This window comes from Vombatus ursinus, unplaced genomic scaffold, assembly GCF_900497805.2.
Source record: "Vombatus ursinus unplaced genomic scaffold, bare-nosed wombat genome assembly UNPS02000749.1, whole genome shotgun sequence".
NCBI classification, from domain to species: Eukaryota; Metazoa; Chordata; class Mammalia; order Diprotodontia; family Vombatidae; genus Vombatus; species Vombatus ursinus.
In genome coordinates, this window is record NW_020940527.1 from 22,285,590 (window position 1) to 22,307,590 (window position 22,001).

Genomic DNA, 22,001 nt, shown 5'->3' on the forward strand with positions numbered 1-22,001 from the left:
GCAACACTGATTTCGTGCAACTTTAAAGTACTGAATAAGCATGCCAATGTTCCACTTAACCTTATCTACACAAACTAACCAAATTATTTTGAAATCAGTTATTTCTGAAAGAGAAAATGAAAACTATAGAGAAAAAGAAATTCAATATATCTTCCATATTTTCTAAGTGTATTTCCAGAATTAATAGTTCTTCATAATTCAATAGGTAACTTCTTTAAAATTAAACCCTAGCAGTATCTCACTTACTTGGAATTACTGGAATACAAGAAACTTGGGGGCAGCTAGGTGGCGCAGTGGATAGAGCACCGGCCCTGAAGTCAGAAGGACCCGAGTTTAAATCCAGCCTCAGACCAAACACTTGACACTTACTAGCTGTGTGACCTTGGGCAAGTCACTTAACCCCAACTGCCTCACCAAAGGAAAAAAAAAAAAAGGAATATGAGAAACTCTACATAAATGAATTTCTCAGATCCAAGAAATCTACCTCTTTAAGTGCCACAATCAGTATTTCCTCAATTTTTTATAAATTTTTTTCCCAAAATGAGTATGTACCTTTAACTTTTTTTTCTTGATAACTAAAGATTTTTGTCCTTACCATCACTTTCCTCAACTAGAAAATAAAAAGGCTGGTAAGATGATCTCTAAGCGTTCTTCGAGTTATAGGTCTGTGACCCTATGATCAAATGTAATAGTCACTTCATTTTCTCTTTCCTTGCTGTCAGACAGCCAAATGTCATTTCTTCTATCAGAACAGGCTACCCCACACAAGTCCACCAAAATAAAGTGGAGAAGTTTTAGTATGCTACTACTCTTAACAACTAAATCAGAGGCTCAGACACTACATCCTGCTTTTCAGATGTGTTCAGGATAACTGACATTGCCTGAGGTCTAACCTCCAAGTAATAATGCACCATAACTCCAGAAATCTGAGAGGAAAGGAATGCAAATATTATCATTCCCATTTTAGAGATGATGAAATTGGGGCATAGGTATTAAACAATTTGCTCATCATTAGGTAGCTAGTAAATAACCACAATCCAGGTTAGAACTCAGGGTCTTCTGGTCACAAATCCAGTACTCTCTTTACTATAAGCGGGATATTATAAAGTTAAGTAATATCTAGAGTTCTTAATATTTCATAAACTTGAAGAATTCAATTTTCAAATACAGCAATACAAAAAGAAACAATTTGTTTTATGAGGCAGTGTGGTATAATGGACAGAGTGTCAGACTTGAAGTCAGGAAGATTAAGATTCAAAAATCCTGCATCTAATACTAACTTCAATAACAATGGGCAAAACACTTAACTTCACTGAGACTGTCTCCTCATCTGTAAAATGGAGTTAACAATACCTGTAAATAACTACTCTACAGAGCTGTTGTGAGGTTCAAATTACATATATAAAGCACTCTCCAAACCTTAAAGTGCTATTAAAATGTTAGTTACCATTACTGTTATTATTAATGCAAAAACTGGCTGTACAACTCGGCATTTTTTAGCCCCTAATGATTCCTTCCAGGGCAAGTTAAAGACTAACCTTAACCGTTGTTTATAATAATCCTCATCCCCATCATCTCGGCACCTCCTGATTTTGCCATTTCTTCCTACAGGTTCTTCTTCTCCAGAGCTAGGAGGACAGTCACCATCAGTCTCCTCTGCTGGAATTTCATTTTGCCGCTCTCTGGGCCTGGATGAACATTCCATCTCGCGAGCATGCTTATCTGCAGCGTGGAGGGCCGGTTCTTCCTCCTCGTCCTCTTCAGCGTAGAGAAGTTCACCATCAGGTACATACTCTGAATCTTCACTTTCATCCCCTTGATCATACCTGGACTTCCTTGGTTCCAATGGTTTCTTTTCCTTTAGAAATCCTACTTTACCCTGGAACTGAACAGCCCTCCTCTGAAGTTTCTTGATATGCTTTTTCAAACGCTTATCTGTTTTCAACTGCTTGCCATTGGTCTTGTTCTTTTCTTTTTTATCTGAAGCTGGGATCACACTTGAATCAACTGAAGTCTGAATTTCCTTCTTTTTTTTCTGCAGGCATAGCTTCTTCCTTTCAAACGATAATTTTGCCTGATCTGCCAAATATTTTTCAAAGCCGGATGCTTCATTAAGCATTAATTTTCTGGGCTTCTTCTCTTGATTCTGAGGGATCCGTGTGCCAAAAGGGGTCATCTGGCCAGTCCGAATGAGCTCTTCCCATTCAGTTTCCTGAATTGGCATGAGCATACTCCCAAAAGAAGATGGCTCAGGCTCTGAAAAATTAGAGAAAACTCATTTGTGCCTGGCATAAAATGTTTCATGTTTGAGTATTATTAGTATGGGTCTTGGAACAGGACAGAAAACAAGTCAAACAAAATTCAAACAAATAAAAGCTATCATTTATGACAAAAAAATCAATACACTCCCCCCAAGCACTGATATTTTTATATATATTATATAGAAATACATATAGAGTAAAACTTCATTTATGTTCCTATATTTTATGTGCAACATTGAAATATCCCTATTCACAATGTCCAAATACTAAGTGTTACCTTGAATACTGGGAATGAGGGAAAAAACTGTTACTCTGAACTCTCCCCAAATAATATATCATATATCTCAAAACACACATACACACACACTTTATTCTAATAATGATACTCTGACAAATGCCCAGGGAATGACAAAATCATAAATTCCTAAATCACATGAAGAACTCATACTTTATGCTGAGCTGGTTAGATGAGAACTAGAACACTATATTCAAGTCCATATATCATATATTAAGGACAATGACATGCTAGAAATTTTCCAGAAAGCAAATGGAGAAGGTGAAAGAACTTGAAATAATGCCATATGAATACTGGGAATGTTTATCTTAGAAAAGCAGTGATCTGGTTACTATCTTCAAATGTGTGAAAGGGCTGTTGTGTTGAAGAGTCATTAGAATTGTTCTGTAGAGTATTGAAGGCCAGAATAGACAGCAAATGACAGGGAGAAAGATGAACTGGAAACTAATCATGCCTGCCCAACCAACACCCTCCCATTTTGTAAGTGTAAGGTTAATTTTCTGAACCCAAATATAAGACTTTATGTTCATTTCTATTCATTTTCATCTTATTCAGTTTAGCCTAATGATCGAGCCTATCAACAACTTCGTGATTTCAACTATGTTCAATATTTTAGCTATCCCTCCCAACTTTGTATCATCTGTAGATCCAAGTATATCTATATCATCTATGCCTTTATCAAAGTCATTGATAAAAATGATAAGCAGCACTGGGCTGAGCTCAGATTACTCAGGCACTCTAGGAGACAGCTCATTCTACGTTGATATCAACAATTAATGACTTCTTTGGGTCTAACCTTTCAAGCAGTTCCAAAACTGCCTAGCTATACTATTTTTTAATCCACACTTCTGCATTTCTGTCTGCAAGGAAAGCATTAAAGACTTGGTCAAATGCATTGCTAAAATCTAACTATACTGTACCTACAGAATTCCTGTGGCCTACTAGTATAGTAACTCTATTGGGAAAAAAAAAAAAAGAAAACAAGATTAGAGGGGCATCACGTATTCTTCTCGTTCAAGGAGACATGGTCACTCTTTGTGATCACTGGTTCCTCTTCTGGATGCTTACTAACCATCCTTTAATGATACCATCCTTTAATGACACCTTCTCTAATCAATCGTCTAGGGTTTACAAAGATTCCATTCTCTTGAAAATCAGGACAACAGTTGTCACTCTCTAAGCCTGCTGTATCTCTCTAGTTTTCCAAAGTGATTTAAAGATCACTCAGCAAAAATAAATCTTTAAGTTCTTTCAATACTCGAAGATGCAGCAATCCGGATCTGGTAACTTGAACTAAAAAAGGTACACTCTTATTCTCTCCTTACCTACCTTATGTAGCAACTCTTTTTAAATCCTTTTCTACCCTCTCAAGTCTAATTTATAATAAACATGTATTTACTATCTACTATATGCCAGACACTACTGGGTTAGACACTGGGGATACAAATACAAAAGTGAGACTATCCTTGCCTGCAAAGATCTCCTAGCTTTCCTCACTAGCCTCACTTCATCCTAAACTTCAGCACTTATGGTACAATTCTTACAGGGCTGTGTTACGCTTTTGTATTCACACTGCCTTTGCTTCCATTTTCTACACATCTTTGAAAACATCTAAGTTGGTTGGTGAGTTCCCTAATCAGTCACATAAGACATTTAGACAACTTCTTTGCTCCTTCATTGGAACTGTTTCCTTTATGCCTATTCCAGAATTTCATTCCCACAAGCTCCCTCATCCCTGCTGGGCTGACTTCCCTTGCAGAACTCTAGGCTACGGGATCCCACTAACCTTCCTCTGAACCTTTTGAAAAGTGTTTTCCCAAAAACAAGTATGCCTGTCAGTTCTCATCTCCATGACAAAGAGGAAGACAGAGTAGTTATCCTCTCCCTAAAGTCATAATTTCTACACCAGTAACCAGTTCCTTTTTTAGTGAACAGGGCCAGAACAGGACTTTTCCATGTGGGTTCCTCAACTTTTTGAAGGAAGATTTCTTTCAATTATTATTAAGGGAAATCAAGAAATTATCTATCACTCTTCTTCCAGAAGAGCTGTAACATTTGTCAAGATCACTACAATATATACCTCTCAGTCAAACTTATATTTGTTTCTGGAATTCTTCACCATTTCCTCTTCACGTCATGTTGGTCTAGTGTATATGTCAAAAACAACATGACTTTTGTTTCTGCCTCCTTCTGCCAAATCCTCTCTACACTTCCTTCCTCTGGTTCAATTTCCTCACATAGGCATATCTTCTTAATATGTTACTCATTGCACATGCAACACAAGCAAACATGTACCCACGCATTCACATATACCTCCCGTCTTGTTTCTTTTGAATAAAGTACAGCCTTTCAGAGCCACATTTCAATCATTAGTTTAGTCTCACCATGTCTCAGGGATACCTGTGAAGTCAAATTTGCCTCTTTGTTTTTTACATACAATTTTGTATCTTTGTAAATCTTTTATCTAACTATTTAGAAATTATGACCAAAAATATTTTATTCTTTGTATCTGTATATACAGTCTGACATACTGTGGGTACCTAAAAAGTATGCTTGTTGACTGGCTAATAAGTATACTACAGTTGATAATTATTTTAAGGGTGTTTTCTTTTTTAAAATGAATTTGCTTAGAATAAAGAATCCATATATTCTAATCCCAATTTTGGTGAAGACGTCCCCTGTGGCCTTAATAAAGTCAATATTACCTAAGTCCTTTCTTGAGGGAAATCAAGACAATACTTCTTAATACATTGCAGGTATAAATATGGCTTATTTAATATTTTAAAATGTTTTAATGATGTATCTTATTACTTCAATGATATAGTTTTCAAGTTTCTTCATAAAAAGAAAAAGCCACAGTAATATAGTCAAATAGCAATTGTTTCTTTATGGATATTCCAAAATTTGTTAATTTGCTCTTTTAAATACAGTTATGAGAAATCAGACACTCTTACAAGAAAACTATTTTTGTGTCAAATAAGGATAGTCAACTACCTAAGACCACTGGCAAACAGATTTCTCTGTATTATCTTCTAATTTCTTATCACTTAGTTTACTACAGAAACTAAAAACCTGTGAAATTTGCTATACTGGAAAACAATGTATGTGTATACACATATACACATATGCATTCCTTTGCTAATCATTTTCTATCAATAACTTATGCTACAACAATAAATAATATTTAATATAAATATCTTTACATATTTATAAGCATTATCTGAATAGAACATTATTCTTGTAACAATGCAAATATTTTATATACAGAAAAAGTCACATAATACTAACAAAACTAGGAAGAGACCAAAAACATCAACTTCAAAAAAACAACTTCAGACACATGAATTGCAAATTTTTCTTAATCCATAATTTCATGATGCAGTTTAATAAAATTAGCCCTCTACCACAGACTACAGAGGACTTCACAAACTTTCTTCCAATTTATGTTTCCTTTCTAATTTTTTAAAAGTAGTCTTACAAGTTTGACACCTGAGTAAGATATTGTCTTGTATGTAGTATGTTAGTTCATCTTCAGATTTCTAATCCATTTGGTTTCAAGTCAATCTACCAATCAAGAAATGGTAATGTCGGTCTTTAAGAGAACTGTACAAAAAACTCATTTTTAGTTTTCATGAAAAATATCCATTATTAAAATATCCTGACATTTATTTCTCAGAATTTCATGGATGGAAGGGACCCCAGAGGTCATCTGGTCTAACCCAAACTCAGACAGGAGGCCTTTTTATAAAATCCTTCGAAAATGGTAATCTAGACTCCACATACCTCAAGTGATAGAGAATCTACTACTTCCCAAACAAATGATTCAACTTTTGGGAAGAAATTTTTCTAACATCAAACTAAAATCTGCTTCTCTGAAACTCCCACTCATTGCTCTTTGGTTCTGTTTTCTAGAGCTAAGCATAAGTCTAATTAATCACTCTTTGATCTGAAGATCCTTCAAATATTTTAACATCATTCTCTTCTCTCCTCTTTTCTCCCTCATATACAACAAATTTTCTCTTCTCCATGTTAAACATCACCAATTCCCTCAACCAATTATTTATGGCAAGGCCTTCAAATTCCTCACCCTCCTCTGGACATGCTTTAAATTTACCAAATGTCTGTCCTAAAACATGGTACTCAGATTGAATACAATACTCCGGCGTGATACAGATTACAGCAGGCCTATTACCTCCCTTATACTTAACATTAGGCCTTCCTTAATGCAGTCTAAGATGACACATTAAGTTTTTTGTCTGCCATGAGATACTACTGATTTATATCAAGATTACAGTACTCTAAAACCTCTAGATCTTTTTCAAATGAAGACTATACCTTCCCCCTCCCCCCTCCCCCGCTCCAGTCCTATGCTTGTGCAACAGACTTTAACCACAAGTGTAAAACTTTACAGTTACCCTTATTAAATTTCATCTTATTAGATTCTGCTATAAGGTCATAGATGTAGAACAGGAAGAGACCTCAGAAGTAATTTATCCAACCTTTTCAATTTACAGTGGAGGAACAAGAGATACAAAGAGGTTAAGTGATTTGCCCACAGAACAGCTGAAATTCAAATGCAGACCCTGATTCCAAATACCGTACACTTTCCCTTCTATCATACTGCCTCTTGACATCATTTCAGCCTGAAAAGATTTTTTTGGATTCTGTTAGCCAACTCATTAACTATCTTTCTCAGCTTTGAATCATATGCAAATGTATTATGTCATCTATGCCTTCATTCAAATCACTGACTAAAAAATGTTGATTGATTAGCATGGGGTCAAGAGCAGATCTCTGAGGCATTCCACTAAGGACCTCCTTCCAATCTGACACTGAACCACTAACGTTATTACTTTTAAAAACCTAAAAAAAAAAGAAAGAAAATCTCCTAAAATACATTCTACCCTTGATCAAGAGCCAATCATGCCTATACTCTGAGTCACAGTCGAGAAACCCAAATCCCCATTTTTAAATACTATATAATTAACCAGTAGTTCCTTTCTAAAATCTATTTCTTCCATAATCTAAATTGCCTCTAGCTTCTAAGATTTCCATTTCTATCCAGAACTTCACAATCCCTAGCAACGCCTTTGAAATTTTTGGAATAATTTTCAAAACTTAACTAAAAAATTGATTAACCAAAATGAATCCATCCAAATAAGGCAGGCTGATGGTGACAGTTTATTTTTCCTACTTTTAGAAGATGTAATTAAGGGGCAGCTAGGTGGTGCAGTGTATAGAGCACCAGCCCTGGATTCAGGAGGATCTGAGTTCAAATCTGACCTCAGACACCTAACACTTACTAGCTATGTGACTCTGGGCAAGTCACTTAACTCCACTGCCTAGCCAAAAAATAAAAAAAAATAGATTATGTAATTAAGACTACATTTCTTTCCCCTTCAAAACTCTCTAATCTAGCATGGACCACCAAGAAATACTTTGTGGGTCATTAGTATTCAACAGTTCTAAAATTTGAGCTATTTCAGTCTAAGAAAATTACAAACCATAGAAAGATTACCTCCTTTTCTTCATCTACTTTCTAATTTTAAAGCAAAAATTTATTAAATGCACATCAAACAACTCTAACTAGGAAGGGCTTATGTCAAAAGGGGTTCTACATTACCTAATAAGAGCAGAATGAAACACAGTCCTAGATGAACTACATGTGCTTGAAACCAGATTGTTCAGAACTACATGAGACCTTAGGAAGAGGAAAGGCTAAACTAGACTCAAGTTCATCCCTGGTCTTGAGGCCAGGGAACTTGCTCATTTTTAGAAGTTTCCTAAACTTCAAGCCAGGTTCTCTGGGAATATCTTAGCCTTGCCAGACTCTCCCTGGGGTCCTTATGATCAGAGACAATCTTAGTCCACTGCTGCTTTACTACTAGGGCCTTCACCCCAACTAGAGTCATCCGGGACCTAAGCAATAACCAGTTGGCTTCTATACATCTTTAGATACTTAGATGCCATCTATAATCTCATTAGTATGGGTATTCCTTTCACTATTGCACAGTTAAAGGAGATAGGCTTAATACCTCTTGTGAAACTTACTAGGGATCTGACCTTGAGCTACTTAACCTCCCTAGGCATCAAGTTTCATCAACTACAAATGAAGATGTTGAATTAGATGGTCTCTGAATTCATTTCTAGCTCAATATCTAAGACCACCATAAAAATCCTCCATTGATATCCTCCACGAGCAATGAAGATTCCTCATATAAGTTTTCTACTGTTTGCTATTCTATTACAGCCTTCTCACCCTGAAGGACCCCATTATCACATGCTCAAACAGCCTTCTCAAGACGGAAGATTCCACTGCCTCTACAGCCCCTTATTCTGATTGGTCAGTTCCTCCTCTAATTTCTATTTTAAGGAAGGGCAGTGGCCAGCCATGTTCACTCCTTCATTCCTCTCCAGCCCCACCCCTACCCCCAACCCCGACTCTTTGGACTTTTCCCAACAAGTGCTCTCCCTCTCAAACCACACCCCCATCCCCTGCCCAGGTATTTTTCCTCTCCCACCCGCCTTCCCTCCCCCAACCTCAGTCAGCTACCTAAGACTTTTATCTACTGTTTGAACAAGGTTGCAATCCACATTAGTGGAGCCAATACTCCAGCAGTATCTTAAGCTGAAAAACCACAGATCTTTCTCATATTGACTGTCTTGTATCTCCATATTTAATATAATTATGGTCCTAAATTAGCATATCAAAATAAAATTAGCATATCAAAATAAAATCATCCTTAAACTTAGATTTTAGTCAGTACCTATTCCAAAATAAACTATAAAATGTTTATGATAAAATGAAATTTTAAAATCTCACAATCTGGAACCTTTTAGGACCACACACAAACAGGTAAATTTCAGAATTAGAAATAAAGTATACCAAAACTGAAGAAAGCATAGGACAGGATCCTGATGGAGCGATAACCTCAAGCTTTAGAAGATCATATCTAATAAATGTTTTTCTATCTACTAAACCAACTCTTCTTTAAAGTATTATTTGAAAACATCAACAATTATTTTTGCCAAATTATAGATTAAATAACAAAAAACCCATAAAAACAATTTTTCCTCTCAGAGATATCAAATGCTATGAATCCTAAATTTCTTTTTCAAGTAGGAAATGATAGTGGCTACTAAAATCAGAAAAAAAAATATTGCAAAGTTATATAGTTCCAGGATAAACAAAGATTAATAATGATAAAATGTAAAATTAAGATAACAGTAAAATTTATATGTGGTTATACACTTCTTTATAAAACCTGATTTTTGTTGAGTATGGTCTACTTCCCATAAAATCATTACAGAGTATTGAGTATGGGTTGATGATGCTATACTTACACTATACAATTCAATTTGAAGTTAAGTCACCTTCATTAAACTATTTGTGAGGTGTTAAGATTACTATTTTATTCAACACAATAGATAGTGTATCCACAGCCTCTAATGCACTGAGCAAGAACCTTACTTTTCTTCTTTAAAAAACTATATAATTTAATAGATATATGTGACTTTCCAGATTTAGAGAATTTTTCTAAATTTATTTTGACAATAGGATTTTCCCCAAAGTTCTTCTTTCTTTTTTTTTTTCCAAGCAAGTTTCCCTTACAGCAAACTGCTTCTGTTTCAGATATTCCCCCTTTCTTGTCCTTCTCTGGAAATTACTGAAAGTATTTGTTCCATGTCTGGACATCAGAGGCTTCCCTTAATCAATTGTCGGTGCCTCTCTTTCCTAGCATCAGAAAGGGAAAACCAGGCATGGTACAGTGTGAAAGGAAACTTGATTCGAGACTCAGAGTACTTTACCTGTGTGAACCTAGCAATTAAATTGAGGTGCCTCTCCAGGACTCTATGTCTTCATCTATAAAGTCAGGGGATTGGATTAGAAGATCTCTAACAATCTTCCCAATCTTTATGATCCAGCTGTCCAAGAACTAGGCTAATTATGTTTCTCCAAGACATATCTGAATAAACCCCTCCCCTGTTCTCTATAAAACCCAGGTTGCATCATCAGGTTACACATGAGAAAGGCTTCAGAAACTTTGACATAGCCTGGATTTGCCAAGTCCAAGGTCAATCATCAAACTACATCAGACTCAAGGCACAGTAATACTTCTCTCCTCACTGAAGAACACATAAAGTGGTCAAGAATTAGTTGCAATATCTTCCCCTCTAGTGCACGAGACCTGGTTATATCCTTTCTCTGTACCCTTCCTCCTTTGTATCCATTTGCTCTCCCATGCTTTTAAGTGCTTACAAGCCTATCTCATGTAAACTTTCCCAAGTCTCAAAGCATTTAAAATAATAACTATATTACTCAATCACATTGGCAAAAATCCCAATTATCCTGCTCAATTATCCTTATTATCCTTCTATGACAAAGGCAGGAGATAAATGATAATAACACAGAGAAAGAGACTTTTGTTCTCTCACCTTCATCCTCTTCTAAATCCACAAGATTTGCTTCAATATCTCTCTCTGTTCCACCAAGGATGGCTTGAAGACGTTTTTGTTTGGCTTTAATCTTCTTTAGTTGTTTTTCCTTGAATAATAAATATCCAATTTAGAAAAAGTACCAGGGAAGTTTCTCTTAAATTCAAAAGGTTAGCATTAATATCTATAAAACTCTGAAACATTAAGTCAGTGAGAAAAGAGGAACCTTATGCAAATATATTCTCAACCTCATATTAATAGTAATTGTCTTATCAGCTATTGATATTAAAAATACTTTTAGGCAATACTATCATTCCCATGCTATAAATCATCAAATTGATGTGTAAAATATGGCGATGTGAAGCTTCAGCAAGTTTGATACAGAGTAGGCTTGAAAACTATAGTTTCACATTGCCAGTCTCTACTTCTCAAGAGTAATTTCCACACTTACTCCAAGACAGTAGCATGACAAATGATTAACATGATGAAATGACAGTTGTAATCTAACAATAGGGGTACAAGCACAGCTTGATACATAAAAGACTAATATTTTCTACTTAAAGCTATGCTCACTTCCCTATCTGCAAAAGCATTACAAGTCCCCTACCACAATTTTTAACCACCTGATGCATTTACTTAACTTTAACTATCACAAACCCTACTTCTAATTTTGACTCTTCCTCTCTGAAGTGAGTTGTCTCCCTTCCCCAGACTAGTTAGTGTGTTTCACTTCACCCACCTAGTTGACCACCTATTAGATACCTAAACCAGTCTACAACTTGGTCACTTCTAATTACTGCACTATCTCCTCCAGAACAAAACGGTCAGTATCTCCACCATCTCTGACCCCAACACGATTCTCCATACACTGGCTCTGTAAAATAACAAATAGCCACCTCTCTGATATCTGTAATTCCCATTCCTTCCTATCCCCTCCTCCCACAATACCTTCTGAGAACCTCATAGCCCATCATGTCTAGATATTCTAGCCACCATAAAAAATCAAAAGAAAGCTAGGTGAGTGATAGAAACTGAAAGACATGTTAATAAGAATAGTTCTGAGGGACAGAAAGTGGGGAGGCAAGTAAGGTATGCTAGGTCAATGTTTGCCCTGACAGAACAAAAATAAAAGATTAGACGACTCTAATTCACTAATAAATCTGTTTTGAGAACAATGATGTCTGTCAGCCCCTTTTAGTATACAGAAAGAATGGAAATGATAAAAAGGCTTAGGTCCAAATGCTGCAGTGAATTTTTATGATGGTACAGCTAACAGAAAACCTAAAAGTGTTTCATATCACATGAATTAATCAATAAGTATTTATAAAGCACTTACTATACCAGCCACTGTGCTAGACACTGGAGAAACAATAAAGTGAAAGAGTCCTTCCTTCAAGAACTACATTCCATGGTGGAAGACAAACAAGTACATATATAACTAGATACAAAATACAAAGAAGGTAATGAGTGGGGGAGGAAGGGGGAGGAGTTATGGTAGCTAGGAGTTCAGAAAAAGCCTCCTGTAGAAGGCAGAGCTTCCATTAAGCCTTGAAGGAAACTAGAAATGCTATGGCTCACACACAAGACAGGAAAACAGGACATAAGAGGTCAAGAGACAAAAGTGTTTCCATTGTATTGGGTAAATGCAGGAGAAGGTCTTTGAATGTGAAAATGTGTGAGTCTGAGAGAAAATACAAGTAAAACAAAAGCAAGTGATTAAACTCAGGATATTCTTCCATATAAACCCCAAGTGGTATAAATAAACTCAGTGAAGAAATTTCTGTGTTTCTGTGACATACTCAACATATTACTGCAATGTTACGGATGAGATACTTAAAATATCAGAAATTTAAAAATATTTAAGGTAACTAAAAACTGACTTCCTTTGAAATATGTATATACTTTGTACAATGCTCCATAAATGAGCAAATCACTCCACATGCTATATTTTTTTTACTGCTAGAAAACATTGAACACTTTTCTCCAATCACCTTGTTACATTTCTGTCTCTTTACAGAATCTAGTTTTCTGCTGATGTCTTTGTTGTTGACAGCTTGAGGACTAAGATGCTCAATAATTGTATTAATTTGCTTTAGAGATGTTGTACATGACCTGAAAAATAAGAAAAAATATTATTTTCCACTCTATTACAGGTATTTTTTAGTTTTAATAACAGGAAGATGCCAAGAATCAATAACATTCCATACCATATTAAGCAGATATAAAATAAATAAGCTAGAATTCTTAGTGTTAGCTACAAAAATAATCGAAAGAATTACGGGAGGCCCAAATCTGGTAATTTTCATCTCAATGCCTATTTTAAATTCAGCACACATTTAAAAAACCATTAAGTCATTACCATTTGTAAGCCATATAAAAGAAACTGTCCATTAATATTATAGAAAGCAAACGTAAGTATTATATACTCATCATGGAAGACTACCAAATTTGGAAATTTTCTCTGAATTTTTAAATGACCAATATTTATTATTTGAATTGTCAGTGACATGAGAATTGTTTATTTTTCTTCTGTCCAAAACAACTTTTTTTTTTGACAGAATAAACTTAATTTTTTTAGATGATTTTTTAAATTTAGTTTTAGTTTTCAACATTCACTTCCATAAGATTTTGAGTTCTTAATTTTCTACCCGTCCTTCCCCTCCTCAAAATGGCGTGCAATCTGATACAGGCTCTACACACACATTCATATTAAACCTATTTTCACATTGGTCATGTTGTAAAGGATTAAAACCAATGGGAGAAACCACGGGTAAGAAGAAACAAGAAAAAAAAAAGAAAGAGAGCAAATAGTACACTTTGATCTGCATTCCGACTTCATACGTCTTTTTCAGGATGTAGATAGCATTTTCCATTATGAGTCTTTTGGAGTTGTCTTAGATCCTTACATTGCTGAGAAGAGCTAAGTCTATCAAAATTATTCTTTGCACAATGTTATTGTCATTGTGTACAATGTTCTGGTTCTGCTCACTTCACTCAGCATCAATTTATGTAAGTCTTTCCAGTTTTCTCTGAAATCTGCCTGCTCATCATTTCTTATGGAACAACAGTATTTCATTACATTCATATACCACAACTTGTTCAGTCATTCCCCAATTGATGGGCATCTCCTCAATTTCCAATGTTTTGCCACCACAAAAAGAGCAGCTATAAATATTTTTGTACTTGTGGGTCCTTTTCCCACTTTTATGATCTCTTTGGGATACAGCCCTAGAAGTGCTACTGCTGGGTCAAAGGGTATGCACATTTTTATAGCCCTTTGGGCATAGTTTCAAATTGTTCTCCAAAATGGTTGGATCAGTTCACAACTCCACCAATTTTCCCCACATCTTCTTCAACATTTATCATTTTCCTGTTTTGTCATGTTGGCCAATCTGATAGGTGTCATGTCGTACCCCAGAGTTGTTTTGATTTGCATTTCTCTAGTCAACAGTGATTTAGAGCATTTTTTCATATGACTATAGACAGTTTTAATTTCTTCATCTGAAAACTGTCTGTTCATATCCTTTGACCATTTATCAATAGGAGAATGAATTGTATTTGTATAAATTTGACTCAATTTTCCACATATTTTTGAAATGAGGCCTTTATCAGACACTAGTTGTAAAAATTGTTTCCCAGCTTTCTGCTTCCCTTCTAGTCTTAGGCACATTGGCTTTGTTTGTACAAAAATTTTTCAATTTAATGTAATCAAAATTATCCATTTTGCATTTCATAATGTTCTCTGTCTCTTGTTTGGTCATAAATTCTTCCATCCTCCATAAATCTGACAGGTAAACTATTCCTTTCTCTCCTAGTTTGCTTACAGTATCATCCTTTATATCTAAATTGTCTACCCATTTTGATTTTATCGTGGTATATGGTATAAGGTGTTGGTCTATGCCTACTTTCTGCCATACTATTTTCCAGTTTTCCCAGCAATTTTTGTTAAATAGTGAGTTCTTATCCCAGAAGCTGGAGTCTTTGGGTTTATCAAACAGTACATTACTATAGTCATTGACTACCATGTCTTACATACCTAACCTATTCCACAGATCCACCACTCTATTTTTTAGCCAGTACCAAGTAGTTTTGATGATTGCTGCTTTATAATACAATTTAAGATCTGGTATAGCTAGGCCACCTTCCCCTGCATTTCTTTTCATCAATTCCCTTGGTATTCTGGACCTTTTGTTCTTCCAGATTAATTTTGTTAAGATAATTTTTGGTAGTTTAAGTAGTATAGCACTGAATAAGGAAATTAATTTAGGTAGAATTGTCATTTTTATTCTATTAGCTCAGTCTACCCATGAGCAACTAATATTTTCCAATTATTCAGATCTGACTTTATTTGTGTGAAAAATGTTTCATAATTGTGTTCATATAGTTCCTGGGTTTGTCTTGGCAGATAGACTTCCAAATATTTTATAATGTCTACAGTAATTTTAAATGGAATTTCTCTATCTCTTGCTGCAAAACAACTATTTTAATACTGCAATTGGTTATATGGAACACAAAAGAGGCAGCATGATATAGTCAGAGGTGTCCAACTCACCTGTAGCCAAATCAGATTTAAATGTAATTGGGAAATGTTAAATGAAATAAATAAAAATACAACACAACATAGATAATGTTAATTTGTGGTTTTCTAAGTTACCATGCTGCCCAAGGGTCCTGTTTCTATTTGAGTTTGACACTACAGATGCAGTGGATAGAAGGCTGCACTTATCAAATCAGAATGATTAGAGTCAAATCCCACCTCTCACAATTTTTACTAACCATGTGACCATGAGCAAGCCACCTACATTCTCAGCCTCAGATAACTCCCTAATCCTTATCTAGTAAGCAATACATGGGCCCTGTACCGGTGGAAAGAATTCCCTTACCAAGAAAATCATAGAAGTCAGATCTCATTATTGTTCCTCTAGAACATCTGAATAAAAATAAATAAAAATAGGATTGAATTATCCCCTCAATTTTACTAATTCCTTCCTCAAATTTTTGTTAATTGAGAAGAGAAATTCATTGCCCAATGTATGACAAATAGCCAACTAATATTATTTCTAAAATAGCTGGAACATTTTAATAAATGTTTAATAAATATCTTAATTTTCATTACGAAGATTCATGTAATTTGCTATGCTTGTATCCTTGCTAAATATTTGTAATGGATGTGTTAAAAAGCTCTTAGATTAGCTCTCAGATTCAGAATCTAAGCACTAGAAAGAACCTTTAAGGTCACCCACTATAACAACCCTCCCTAATACATGAATGCCTACTTTAACATTTCTGATAAGTAGCCAGCCAGCCTCCAAACAATCACAGTGAATGACCAATAAATGTTTGTTGACTTACCAGTCTCAATATCACCTAGGGAGTGGTTCATTTCATTTTTGTTGTAAAGTTTTCCCTTTCTGTTACACAGAAACTTTAAAACAGCTATAATGTCTCTCTAAGACCTAGCCTTTTCCAAGCTAATTACCCCCACTTCATTCAGCTGTTACCCCAGATGACACTGGTGGCCTTCTTCTGGACATACATCAGGATTTGAGCATTTAGCAAAGGAGAGAGTATCTGAGGGGCTGGCAACAGAGAAAGAGTGAGTCCACCCAGAGTTGAGGCAGAAAGAATCAGCAGCCCAGGGACAGCAAGAAGAAGTAGAAAGTAGCAATACCAGAGAAGGGAGATGCCATGGAGGGCCTTCTAGATCTAGAGATCTAGAGTAGAAGACTTAGAACTGAAACACAGTGCTTCCTCAAAGAGTGAGACAAGTTGCAAGAAAAGTTCAGCTCTTTTCCCAGCTTCTCCTGCTAGGACACCATCAATAGGCTTTATGATACATTCTGCTGCTTCTTTACCCAAATGTTTCCAGTAACCTGAATTCTGTCTCAATCACAAACTTGCCAGGAATTAACTAGAGATAGATATACATTATAAATTAAATCAGAGAACCAAACTTCTGTATAAACATTAGGAACTTTCCTAACTGAAGGCTCAAAACAATTGTGATTATACTCCTAACTTTTTGTCTACTCAAAACTTCTAATCTTAAAGAGAGGAGGGAACCACATGGACCTTAGGGGTCATTATATTATCCCTAGTCTTAAAAAAAGCTAATTATGGGACAGCTAGGTGGCACAGTGGATAGAACACCAGCCCTGGAGTCAGGAGGACCTGAATTCAAATCCAGCCTCAGACACATAACACTTACTAGCTGTGTGACCTTGGGCAAGTCACTTAACCCCACTACCTAACCAAAAAAAAAAAAAAAAAGCTAATCATTACAGCAGAGTGTTAAAATATGTGAACTGACTACAGAAAATGTGAATCTGGAATCCTCAGAGATGTGGTCTAAGCAGAGAATAAAAGGACTATTAGCTTCCTTTATTCTGGTCAATATACTGCTAATGATCACATCAGGGTTGGGTTTTTGTTTGTTTTTCAGTCAACTATGCTATGTACTCATAAAGAGCTTGTAGTCAACTAAAATTCCCAAGTATTTTTCCCATAAGCTTCCCAATCCTTAGTATTTGAAAAGTTGATTTTTGAACCTGAGTGAAGACAAGCCTATGGAGGACTTGATATTTACTTATATCATCATATTTGGTCCATCATTCCAATCTAACAAGATCTTTTAGATCTTGCTTTTGTCATAAAACATATTAACTCCCTCTCCCAGCTTAGGGACACCCACAAATTTGATAAGTATGATATAAAAATCATTTGTAAAAAAAAAGAATTTAACAGAGTAAAGAATCGAGTTCTGTGGGTTGATAACAAATAATGAATTAGCACATTCTGGATACAGTTCAACCCATTATGAATACATCTTACTCAACTATAATCTAGCCCAAACCCAAATTTTTCCATGTTGTCTACAAAGATATCAAGAGAAACTGTTTCAAATGCCTTGAACTATCTACCACTTCTAAAGTCACTTAAGGTACAGTGGATAAGGGCTGGGCCTGGAGTCAGGAAGACTCATCTTTCTGAGTTCAAATATGGTCTCAAACACTTACTAGCAGTGTGACCCTGGGAAAGTCACTTAGGCCTATTTGCCTCAGTTTCCTGATATGTAAAATGAGCTGAAGAAGGAAACAGCAAACCACTCCATTGTCTTTGTCAAGAAAACCCCAAATAGGGTCAACAAAGAGTCAGACAACTGAACAACAACTAGAGCCACTTCCCTCATCTACCAGGCTAGTAATCTTCCCCTCAAAATGAAAGAACAGTTTTGTGTAACTTGTTTTTACTGCATCCATCCTGGCTCCTAGAGACCAGTTTTTCTTTCTAAATGTTCACAAACCATCTGCTTACTAATCTGTTCCAGAATTTTGTTAGGAATTAACATTAAAGTGACTGGTAGTATTTCTTTACAGAATCTACCTCTTTCCCTCTTTTAAAAAACAAGATATTAAGCTTTGGAAATGTCTCTCATGCTTCACTTTCTTTCTTTTTTTTTTTCCCTTAGGCAATTGGGGTTAAGTGACTTGTCCAGGGTCACATTGCTAGTAAGTGTCAAGTGTTTGGTCTGAGGCCTCATTTGAACTCAGGTCCTCCTGACTTTAGGGCCAGTGCTCTATCCACTGTGCCACCTAGCTGCCCCTCATGCTTCACTTTCTCTAGAAATCTTACCTACAAATTACGTCAGTACCTTGGGATAGAATTCATACAAGTTGGGAGACTTAAACCCATTTAGAATAGCTGGGTAGTCTCTTATCTCCTCACCAATCAAGTTTTATTTCCTTTTTACTGGTTTGTTCTACATTTTCCAGTCTAACTATTATTCATCTTGGCATAGGAGACATAAAATAATTAAGAGTCGCTGGACTCAATTCTTTGTCCTGTTAACAATATGCCATCTGCCCCAAGGAATGGATTCCTTCCCTGTTCTTGTGTCAAAGGAACCCAAAATAGCCATTGTTATGGTGTTAAACATTTTCTTATAAGCTTTAGATCTTCCTGGGCAGCAACTTTCCTAAAAAAGGTCCAAGAAATTCTTCTGGATTATCACTTTCCATTTTCACACTTCCATCATTTGCAAAAATCCCCTTTAAATATCAGCTCATAGAGCTCCCTGTACAAAGACTCTTTAAATGTCCCTATAATGTGAATTATTTGTGAAAATACAATCAGAATTTCATTTTTGAGAACCTCTCTCATATTATCTTATTTGATCCTCCCAACAATTTATCTATTATTATTTTCATTTTACAGATAAGGAAATTGAAGCTAATAGCTTAAGCGATTTGTCTAAGATGCCATAGTTAAAAAGTTTCTGAGGAAAGATTTAAACTCAGATCTTCACACTAAGCATTATCCCACAATTCATGTCATTTACCATTTTGCAACACTCTATGCTCTACATGTCCATGCAATTACTCATTAAAAATCCAAGTCTTTATGATGAAAATAGAAATGAGGACTGTAAGAGTTTAATAAAATGAGAGTTCTTGGGTGGGCATCAGACAACTAGTTAAAAAGAGATTACACAGGACCCTCTGCTGACAACTGGTGCAGTTGGCACTGATTGGCAAATCTATTGCCCACATGAAAATCTGGGTGGCAGTTTCAGGGCAGAGGAGTGCTAGGGGTTGGTCATGAGGGAGCAGGGGCCCTGGTCATAGTTGCCAGCCAAAGAGAAGCACCAGCACTTGTGGCTGCAGGAGAGCAGGGGTCTTTCCTGGGTGAAGACCAGAACAGAGACCAGGAAAGCAGTGACCACACTTCTCCCCGGATCACACCATCCTGGAAGCACTAAAAACTTGCAGACTCCCAGAATTAGCTATGAAAATAGCAGCACAAAAAAGTCTGAAGCTTGGGACAGTGCCTCCACTCCCAGGTGAGCAAAGTCTAATTTTAACATAAAGTTCCAAGTCAAGAAATAGGCTGAAAAAAATGAGCAAAACAACAAAAAAAGACCTTAAAACATAAAAAGCTACCACAGTGGCAAGGAAGACCAAGCCACAAACTCAGAAGAAAACAATGTGAAAACCCCTACAACAAATGCCTCAATTAAAAATGTTAATTGGACACAAACTCAACAAGAATTCCTGGAAGAGTTAAAGAAATAGATAAGTGGCAAAGGAAAAATTAGGAAAAGAAACAAGTGATGCAAAAAAAATTATGAAAAGAGAACAAACAAGTTGGTTAAAAAAGAAAAATACTGAAGAAAATAACACCCTAAAAACCAGAATTTGCCTAATGGTAAAAGAGGCACAAAAATTCACTGAAGAAAAGAACTTTTTAAAACGCAGAATTGGCCAAATGGAAAAAGAGGTACAAAATCTCACTGAATAAAATAACTCCTTAAAAACTAGAATTGGGCAAATGGAAGTCAATGACTCCATGACCCATCAAAAAACAATAAAATAAAATCAAAACAATGGGAAAAAAGTAGAAAATGTGAAACAGCTCATTGGAAAAACAACTGATGTGGAAATAGGTATAAGAGAGATTATTTAAGAATTACTGGACTACCTGAAATCCATGATCAAAAAAAAAAAAAAGAACTTAGGTGTCATATTTCAAGAAATTATATGGGAACACTGCCCTGATATCTTAGATCCCGGGGGTAAAACAGAAATCGAAAGAATCCACCAATCACCTCCTAAAAGAGATCCCAAAATGAAAACCACTGGTTTGCCCCAAATTAAGCAACTTAATAGCACCCTGATCTGGGGGGCTCATCATATTAGAGTCTTAGTATGCACACCCTATCAGCTTTAGTCCTACTGCAACTCAGAACTCCCTAACTCAAGTGATCTACCAGCTTCCACCACAGGTATGTGGCATCATGCCCAGCCAGGATTAAATGATTCAATTTGAGGTATAATTTTTAAAGTAATGAGGCTGATTTTTACAAGTGGCTGATGAGCAACTCATTACTTTAAAACCACACTTGACATTATACTTTCAGTTTTTTACACATAATCGTGTTCAAAAGCTAAAAAAATTTAATTTATACAGGGCCTCCACAAAGATCCTGTATATTTTCACACTTCAATGGCTTAGGTTATAGATATGAAAAAAAGAATATGTAAATAGCATTTAATGGTAATTGATCAAACTGCTACACTATATATATGCTTATATGTAATATACTCTTTATTTCAGAGCCTCTGACAAAATGGTCATCATAAAATGAGAAAGTAAACAGTGTCCTTTGCCTAGCAGAACTGAAATCTACATTTGCTATGAGATGAAAATTCAATTTGCTTTAAATGTTACTAACATTGAGAATGCTGGGCTAGAATTATGAGACCATTTCACACGATTAAACAAAAACAGGTCAAACAAGTATATGCACTGAGGGGTTTTTATAGTATTACTTGACCTGATGCTTAATTATATATATTATACACATTGTCATAAAGTCCTCGGGCAGTTTTTAAACTTTAAAATTTTAATAATTTTCTTCAATAACAAAAATAAATGTCATTATATCCCCTTAAGAGAAGGAATTTTACTGCCCTATATAAGGCCAATTGCCATCATGGCATTATTTCTAAAAAACAAGTTTCAATTTTCATAATGCAGATTAAAATTCTATCTGCTCAACATCTATACAATTTGGTGTGTTTATATCCTTTCTGAAGATTTTTGAAAAAATATTCTGAAAGACAAATTATCTCTAAGGATAATAGAGTCTAAAAATTGGAAGTATTTTCACTGAAATATATTTATTTAAAATGAAAAATGCACTTAAACTAAAACAACCCAACATCAGATTTTTTTTCCTGAGGTCTAGGTGCCATAGTATTTCTAACACTCCAATCCTATCCTACTTCTTATTCAGATCAACCACTTAAAACATAGAAATAGGCCATTACTTATAAAATAATAGTACAAAAACAGTCCTAAGATATACCCAGGGAATCAAACCCTAGTCTGATATTGCCAATTTCTACCAAAGTAATAGGCCAGAGGGGCCAAACCTCTACCTTGCCTCGTACCAGGTAGAAAAAAAAATTTCATCCTATTTTGAATTCTCCTTATATGAGAATGGTTAT

At 35.5% G+C, this 22,001-nt stretch overlaps 1 protein-coding gene across 4 annotated transcripts in view; it reads right to left on the reverse strand.

Moving 5' to 3' along the window:
• ERCC6 (ERCC excision repair 6, chromatin remodeling factor) overlaps positions 1 to 22,001 on the reverse strand; it is a 103,256-nt gene that overhangs the window by 77,272 nt on the left and 3,983 nt on the right. For 3 of the 4 annotated variants that reach the window (XM_027861142.1, XM_027861133.1, XM_027861138.1), the window contains exons 3-5: positions 12,984 to 13,104; positions 10,993 to 11,101; positions 1,539 to 2,256 (exon numbers count right to left, since the gene is read on the reverse strand). In XM_027861142.1, the coding sequence (XP_027716943.1) occupies positions 1,539 to 2,256; positions 10,993 to 11,101; positions 12,984 to 13,104 (948 nt within the window). The remainder of the gene's footprint in view (positions 1 to 1,538; positions 2,257 to 10,992; positions 11,102 to 12,983; positions 13,105 to 22,001) is intronic. The other variant, XM_027861148.1, reaches the window with a different exon arrangement.